The 8,432-nt window shown below is 56.7% G+C and overlaps 1 protein-coding gene across 1 annotated transcript; it reads right to left on the bottom strand.

Annotated features, from left to right (window-relative positions):
- Positions 1-2,961: 2,961 nt before the first annotated feature.
- FSCN1 (fascin actin-bundling protein 1) lies at positions 2,962-7,948 on the bottom strand. The gene is made up of 4 exons (XM_026859090.1): positions 5,623-7,948; positions 5,018-5,139; positions 4,572-4,739; positions 2,962-4,470 (listed from the first exon to the last, which is right to left on the bottom strand). The coding sequence occupies exons 1-4, from the start codon at positions 5,775-5,777 to the stop codon at positions 4,268-4,270; spliced, it is 648 nt and encodes a 215-aa protein (XP_026714891.1). The 5' UTR covers positions 5,778-7,948; the 3' UTR covers positions 2,962-4,267.
- Between the last annotated feature and the right edge of the window lie 484 nt (positions 7,949-8,432).

Genomic DNA, 8,432 nt, shown 5'->3' with positions numbered 1-8,432 from the left:
CCCAAACCTTAGTGCTCAGCCATCAGAGCCATCCATGGGTCTTTAACCCATTTTCCCATTTTTCCTCCTGCTCTGCCGTCCTTGAAACCATTCGTCCTTTAAAAGGCAACAGGGAGGTTGCTGTGCCCAGGCTGATCCCAGAACAGGTACTTCTTAAGGTTAATTGCAGTGTTCCATTTTACTTGCCTTAAAGGTGGAGAGAGAAACTTAGTATTTGCACTTAGCAAAACATTATATTAAAATAAAGAAACCCTGTAAAGATGTGCATGTTCTGCAACTTTGTATAACAATAGCTGAAAATAAATAGGTGGTTTATTAAAAAACAAACAAAAAAAAACACCCCAAAAATATTTTTCTTTACCTTCTGGTAGTAAACTGTTCTAATATTCTGTGTGTAAAAAGTTCCTGTATTATATTGTAATTTGGATTTTTGTAAATAAATTTTGTTCACTCTGGCTTTTACCTCTGTGCTTTAGTTACAGCCAAAACATCATCCTTCCCTCCCCACGGGCTTGGGGCTGGGGTTCAGTGCAGGCAGTGGGAGTGAGTGGGCAGGGCTGTTTTGCCAGATCTCAGCCTGTGCATTTGAAAACTCTGCCAGTTGCAAGGCAAAGCCCATTTGACCCTCCCGGAAAAGCTTAATATGTTCCATATGCTGCCGAGGAAAAACTGGATGGGATAGAAAATGGTTTCCAGTCGTTCCTTTAAATGGAAACCAGGATGTGTGCATCGTGGGGGGAAAGGCTGGAGGGAGGCGGGAGTGATGGTAAATGCAGAATCCAGTCTTAAAAGCGAAAGGAAACGTGAGTTGGCAACTGGGGGAGAGGGGAAGGACGAGGGTCCTCCCTGCCATGGTTCAGCGGCTCCTGAGCTGCTGCCCTGCAAACCCCCACCCTGCCTCCTCCCCAGGCTGGGTGTCGTGGACGGGTGTCACAGCTGGGTGTCACAACCCGGTTTGCTCGTGCCCAGGCAGCTGTGACTGTGGGGGGTGAGTGTAAGCGCGTGGCCATCGGAGCTGCTCAGCATTTCCTGCGCAGCCTAAATTTCGCCCTATGGTCAGGAATGGACATCCTGCCTGCCTTCCTCCGGCCCTTGCTGTGGTGCTTAAACCCATGTCGGAAGTTGAAATTTCCCCCCGGGATGAACATTTGGGGGTGGAGTCAGGCGGCCCCCTCCCTTTCCCAAACCTTACTTCTACTGAACAAGCTTTAGCTTTTAAAAGCCTGCTGGTGACATGCAGGTGCTGAGACGGGCCCCCCCAACCCCTCCATAACGCATGTGCTGCACCCCGTCTTCATCAACTGAGGTTGGCCCCATCATCAAACTGGGTTGAGTTTTGCCTAGTTTTGGCTGTCTTGGGAGATGTGGGGGCCCATCCTGGACACCCCAGCGCCTCTAGCCGTACGCAATGTTTTCGCCTGGCCTGGACTGCAGCCACTGGGCTTCCCACCTTCTTCCCATCTTTAGGGATTTTTTTCTCCACTTCTCCATATCACTGAGCAGAGGAGGAGGGGACTTGGTGCCGACCCCACCATGCCACGCACCCAAAAGCAGCATCCCATTGCTTGTCCCTCGCAGCAGGTACCTCCCCCGCAGGGCCATTGTGTGGGGGAGAAAAAGCAACTCCTCCGCAGCCAGCGCTGCCAGACTGAATAGGGGCACGGCTTTGCTCCCGGCTGCGAGAGCAGGAGGAGCTGGTTTGCAGGAGAGGTGTTTTGCTGGTGCAGCTCCCTGACCCATGCACATCCTCAGTGATTCCCATGGGCTCGGTGGCTTAGAGCCACTTTGAGCATCTCGAGAGGTGACCCAGCCTCCAACCAGCTTTGGCTTTGAACCTCCTTGGTGGAGACGAGTCTGTTGGTCACCATTCCCTTCCCACCAATTCATCTGAGCCCTCTACAGCCAACTTAAGTTTTGTGAAACAATTTTTCCCCCAAAGGCTCCATCACTCCAAATGCTCCACGCTCAGATTCGTTCCTCTCGCTAAAAGGCTGTTGCAGCCCCAGCTGTGGTTGCCCTGACAGACCACACACCACTGCTTGTATCCGAATGCAGGTTTTATTTTTTTATTCATCTTTCTCCATTTGAAGCTATTTTTTTAAGTTATACAAATGGCACTTACAAAAAAAATAATTAAAAAAAAAAACCCAAAACCCGAACAAACCCAAAACTTATATTTTCGGAGTGAGATGTTTTCAGAGAGTCACAACACCCGATAAGAGGAGACAGGAGGGATGTTGACCTAGTGTCACACAGAAGCCGGAGCAGGAGTTACATGGTTCAAACTGCGACGAGGGACGGGGAGGAGGCGACACAGGGCGGGGGCAGGGGGGGGTGAAGGCCAGCGAAAAGTGTGTGCCAAGTCACAGGGTCACGCAGGGCTTCATCAAGACACTCGGTCCTTTGAGGGGCATCGTGGTCCCCGGGCGGGCGGTGCCTGTGCGAGCGCAGGCAGCCCCTGGATGTGAGCGCAGAGCCGAGGTAGAGTCCCAGCCGGGATCCCCTGCGCCGGCGAGGGACCCCGGCCTGGAGTTGTCCCCCTGGCAGGGGACAGGTCACTCGCTGTCCCAGCTGAGAGTTTAGCACCAAGCTCCCACGGAGGGTTTGCCCTCCACATGGCTTTAAGGCTGACGAGCCCCTGCCTTGCCTCCGGCAGTAGGGACCGGCCCTGTTTTGGCACCAGCGAGCACCCTTGGTGTGGGGTAGGGAGGGGGACACCACTGCTGCCCCTCCCCAGCAAGGGCCTGCGGTGGGGGAAAAGGCTCCTCGGTGTGTTTGCAGGGAGCAAATACCAGCCCTGGGAAGGCCCCAAAGGATAAAGTGCCTTTCAACACCCTAACGAACACGTCAGCATCACCCGTTACAAACAGCGTTATACTCTAATGCAGACCTAGTACAGACAACAGCTGGTAACACAGTGCCATGGAGAGCATATATAAATAGAGACTAACAAAAATACTGTTTTGGTCTTTTTTTTTTTTTCCAGTAGGGTTGCGATGGCATGAGAGCCGAGCCCAGGTGCCCCGGGGGCTGCGGGACCGGGAGCTGCCGTCCTTGGGGGAGCCCGCAGGAACGGGCACTTCCTAATTCAGCATTAGGTGTTCAGTGATTTGTTTCACTGTTCCAGTATTTTATGAGAGAAGAAAAGAGAAAAAAAAGAAAAAAAAAAACAAAAAAAAAACACAAACAAAGGTACTGAGCAAATATCACTGTGCAAAGTTTGCTAAGGAAATTTTCTATTCTGTAAACCAAAATCTGCAGTTTATGCTTCCAGCCACCGCCCAGGGGAGGTTGCATCGGCCAAGCCAGGCTCCTGCGGGGACCAAAGCCCGTCAGTGCTGGGGATGGGCTGGATGAAGCCCCCACCTTGGCACAGGCTTGCTCTGTGTCCCCTCCACACCATCCCCCTCCCAGGCACAGCAGCAGGACCAGCCTCGGGGCAGGTGCCTGCCAAGCTGGACCCACCATCTGGGTCTACGATGCTCCTCCAGAGCCAGAAGCACAAGGAGGGGCAGAGGGAGACAAGGAGTGTGGGGCTCCATGAGATGAAAGGCTGAGGCTTTCCAGACGGGATCACCCTAAAAAATCATTTCCAGGTGCATGGGGCAGGGGGGGCGCAGGGGAGGTCAGCTTGCTGGCTCTTCTGCGGGGACATGTGCCAGCACACGCCAGCCCTGTCCCCAGGAATGCTGTGATATGTAAGGTCACCTCTTACAGCTCAGCTGGGGATGGATCCTGCCCCGAAAGCCAAGAGCAGAGAGAAGCTGCTGGGGAGGAGCCAGGAAGAGCCGCCTGAGCCCAGCACCATCGCTCTGCCCCTGCCTGGAGCAGGCGGGATGGGACAGGTGCTCCGGGGGACACTGGCAGCACAGACTGAGGCGGTGCCAGCGCTGATATGGCAGAAGTGAGCACAGAGGTGATCTTATTCCCTTTTTTTTCAGTCGAGGAGAGGAAAATGAACTACCTAAGGTGATGCTTGGGGCCAGGAGGGGGGGGGTAGGGCAGTTTCCAAGCCTAGCAAACCTGGAGGGGCGGGGGGAATAGAAACAGACCCCTCTACAAAGCTATAGGCAGGCTGCCCCATCACTTTTCCAGTTCTTACAGAGATTTATGGAGACCCACCTCCCACATAACACCCTGACTCTATGGCAGGAGGGAAGGGCAAGCCAGTCTGAAAACCCTTTTACAGAGAGAAACAAAACTCAAAAGAAAAAAAGGACGAAGGAGGGGAAAGAAAAGTTGGCAATGGGAGGTACGCTAAAGTGCATTAATATTCCCAGAGGGTGGAGGCATCAATGGTGTCGGCGGATGCCTTGAGGACCCCGGCATGGTCACCCTTCAGGTATTTGCCATTGATTTTGATAGCCACTTTGTTATAGTCGCAGAACTCAAAAAAGAAGTCCACAGGGGTGTCGCTGCTGCTGGTGACGGACGACTCACTCCCCACCATCCAGTACTTCCCAGTGGCATCTGCAGGCAGAGGGAGAGGGGGACAAGGTGGCCCTGTGAGCCACCATGGGGACCCCAATGGCCATCACCCCCCTGGCCCACACCCATTCCCAGGAACTCACCCTTGATGTTGTAGGCCCCATCGTTGAACTCCAGCTGGAAGACGTCGTAGGATGAGCGGTTGGAGTCCAGGGTGCCGGTCACCTTCCGGCACCCAATAAAGCCGTGCTCGCCGCGGAGGACGATGATGGGCCTGTTGATCAGCTTCATCACAAAATGCTCTGTCTCACCTGCACGGCAGGGGAGAGGGGCTGTGAGAGCGGCCTGGGGAGGGCAGTGCACAGCCTGGCAGGCAGCAGCGAGGAGAGTGGGCTGTATCCCCCACCCATTTCTCACCTACCCCATCTGTCCCCCCATCTCACAGCACGTGAAACCATCATTAAGAAAACTTATTGCCTGCATCCCTGACCATCACTTGGAAGAGGAGCCTGGCTGGGGAAGGGGAAGACACTTTGCTCGTCCTCTGCTGCCCCAGCGTGGGGCAGGGGTCCCTAAGGGGGTCCCTTACCAGCTGTCTCCATGGAGGCTGCCAGCTGCCCGTTCTTCTTTGCCGTCACGTACTTGCCGTTGGCAGCTTTCAGGGTGATGCGCTTGTCACACCACTCGATGTCGAAATAGCAGCTCGCGTTCCTGCGGGGGCAGAGAGGGTGGTCAGTGGGATGCAACGGACGGAGACCCTGCCAGTGCCACCCCGCTGGCTCGGAAAGGGCCACGGCTGGCTCAGGAGGCCTCAATTTGATGCAGTTTTGAGGGATGAGCCCCACGGCGGTGGCCATCCCGATGGGAAGCCCTCGCCCTGCAGGCAGGAGGCAGGCAGCCAGCCAAATGCAGTTTTGGGGTTTCCGCCCGGCTCTCAGCAAGCGTAGGGTTGAACTGCAGGGTAAAGCATTTCGACAGCCCCAGCTGGCCGGGAAGGATTACGTGGCCCGAGGGACTTCCCGAGCATTGTGGGCGGCAAGCCCTGACCCAGCCCTGGCTCTCCAGGGAATTTGCTGCCTTCGCTTGAAAAGTGTTTTGGGGCGAGCGCCTAGGCTGAAAAATCCCCCTTGGATCCCTCTGGGAGGTCCCCAAAGCCCAGGGATGGCCCCGAGCTGCCAGGGACAGGGGACTCACTTTGTGGAGGCAGTGGACTGGATGCCCCCGTTGGAGGTGAGGGTCCAGTACTTCCCAGTGTAGGTCCTGAAGGCGCATTTCTTGGTGTCCTTGTTGATCTCCAGCTGGTAGGTCTCCTGGTCACCCTCCTCGTCTTGGTTGGCCGAGAGGTCCATCCCTACAGGGCAGAGGCAGATGGAGGTGGGGGGCGCCGAGGGGGACGACCCCAACCCACCTCCAGTGGTTCCAGGTGCAGGGGCAGCCCAGGAAACTCAACTGAGAGGGGCTCCGCTCCCCTGGGTGAGCTTTGGTGACTCCTGAATCCCTCGCACGCATCTCCCCTCTGGCATTTTCGGTTCAAATCCAGGTTTTCATTTGGCTACTCAAGCGTTAAGGCCATAAACAAGGGCTGGACTGAGCTTGTGGCAGCCATGAGCTTCAGCTCAGGACTCTCCGGCTCCATCACAATTAAACACTAAGCAAGGACCAAGTTAATATATTTCACACAGAACAGGGCTGTAGTTTTTTCCCTGAAGGTGACAGCCAGGTTATTCAATCCATTAGCAGAGGCCGCCGCACCACCTATGAATCCCCAGCTCGTGGCATGTTTAAGGACTGTGGCACCATTTTTCATCCATAAATTGTCACAGCCCATTGGGGCAGCGAGGTCTGCAGGGAGAGGAGGCTCGGGAAAACCCTGGGGCAGCCAAGCCCTTCTCTGACTCCCAAGAAAACATCGGCACCAGCCTGTCCCTCAGCTCTGCCAGCTGGGATGACCTGTCCCCACAGCAAAGGGACCAGAGACAGCATTTACCCCAGCAGCCTTGGAGGCGGATGCAGCCACCAGCCACACTCCTGGGGCTACCACTGGTCCCCCCAGGCCACATGCGCATCCACCCACAGGCACTGAGCCCAAGAAAACCTGCTTAGTCAGGGCTAGCAGGGCCAAATCCTCTCCAGAGCTCTCCCGCTTGGTGGATTTCTGCCTAAAAATACTTCTGGGATGCGAGTCACAAGTCGTAGCCTGGAGCCAAAGCAAAGTGGCCAAGCTGCCAAGGCGGGTTTTGGGCGGGAGCTGAGGCGTCATGCTCAGCCCTGCTCCTCCCTGCCTACCTACAGCTAGGACGAGTGGAGATGGGCCCCAGTACCACCAAGTGGGGCACAGGTCTGCAACCAGTGAGAGCAGCCTGGGAGGGGATTCTGATATGGACTGTGGTTTAGTGGAACCAGATGAGTTTTTCCGAGCAGAAAGCACCCGCGTCTCTCCCCTGCTGCATGGGTGCTACAGGCTCAAGTCCAACCACACACCTGGTGCTGGAAAGGATGCAAAGAGTGCGTGCAACCTTCCTGCCTAAATCTGCCTTTTCCTGGAGCCAAGAACCTGCTCGTGGGGCTGACAAATGTGTTCAGCCCCACGCACCTCCGCGGTGCATTGCCTCCCAGTCTCTTTGCTGCTGGGATTTCAAGCACTATGATTCACAGTCGCTGGGAAAGCTTCAGGGACTGCAGCTCTGCACTGGAAAGCCACCAGCAAATCCCACCAGCTGCACCCAGCGGGTGCTGACCCACCTGGGGAGGGACCATCCACCTCCACACACCAGCTATAGGCCCTGGAAATGGCGCTGTCTTCCCCCAGATCCTGCAGACACAGCTGATTCCCACTGCCCCATCTGCATCTCAAAGCAGGCACCCACAAGCCAGTGCCCCCCCCAAGGAGCAGCCTCTGCTTTGCCTCTCAGTCTCCCACCTTTCTCAAAGGGATCAGGCTTTGAAGGCTTTGCTTTGTTGGCTGTAATCTTATCTCCCACGCCCAAACTGTCCTCTCACACCACTGCCTGTTCACAGCGTCCCCTCTCCCACCCACCATCCTCCAGCACTTTCTGCAGCTCCTGACAGCCACGCAGCCACCCCGGTGCTTTGCTCCCCACGGTATTTGGGGCAGAATGGGGGGCAGAGGGGTGCTGCACAGCCACCAACCCCAGCCCCACTGGCCAAGTCCTCAGCTCACACGGTTGTCCCACACTCGGCACCTCCCAGCGCTGCTGGGGGCTGAGCTGGCGCTTGGTGGAAACATTTGGGTTTGATTTTGTACCCCACCGGGAAAGCAGCGCTGGGGCAGGCTGGTGGGCTCATGGAGGGGGACTGGGCTGCGCGAGGGGATGCTGGGGGATGTAACCCACCACCCAAGGCCGCTGGCACCCCTAAACCTGCGAGAGCTGCTGCCACAGTTTGCATGGGGGGAAGCAGGCAGCGGTTTCTGCCTCACCACGTTTCTAGGTGAGGAGCACCCTGACCTGCAGGCGATGGGGAGAGCCTGGAAGGGGGGGGATGCTTTGTGCCGCAGAGCGGGATCGGATGGGCTGGAGATGGGCCAGCACGCACCAGGAGCCTCCTGCCACCATCCCCTCTCCCCCAGAGCCCCCCACCAAAGAGCACAGCAAACCCACCAGCCCCCCAATCCCGCTGCCGTGCGATTGCCCACGCTCTGGCCGTCGTGCCAGAGGTTTGGCTCTCCCCAGTGCCCCGCAGACCCCGGCGGCAGGAGGGTCTCCCACCACCCCCTCCCCGAAAGCGGCACTGGGTTGGGTTACACCGACTCAGCAGAAAGGAATGCAACTAGGGCTGGGGCAGAAGGAGGCTTCGAAGGGCTGTAACTGAGCTGGAGCGGGGGTCACTGGAGGAAGCATGGGCTGAGAGGTGGGAGGACCATGTCGGGTCCAAGAGGTATGTCCCCGTGTCCCTGTGGCAGAGGACAGAGGCTGTCCCTCCAGCCACCCCCACCCCTGCTTACTGCAGCCCAGGGCTGTGGCAGGGAGCCGGCATCTCCCGCA

The sequence above is a fragment of the Athene cunicularia genome (assembly GCF_003259725.1).
Source record: "Athene cunicularia isolate RWA chromosome 14 unlocalized genomic scaffold, athCun1 chr14_part1, whole genome shotgun sequence".
Lineage (NCBI taxonomy): Eukaryota > Metazoa > Chordata > Aves > Strigiformes > Strigidae > Athene > Athene cunicularia.
The sequence above is the reverse complement of the archived record's forward strand: the minus strand, read 5'-3'. Positions and strand labels throughout refer to the sequence as shown.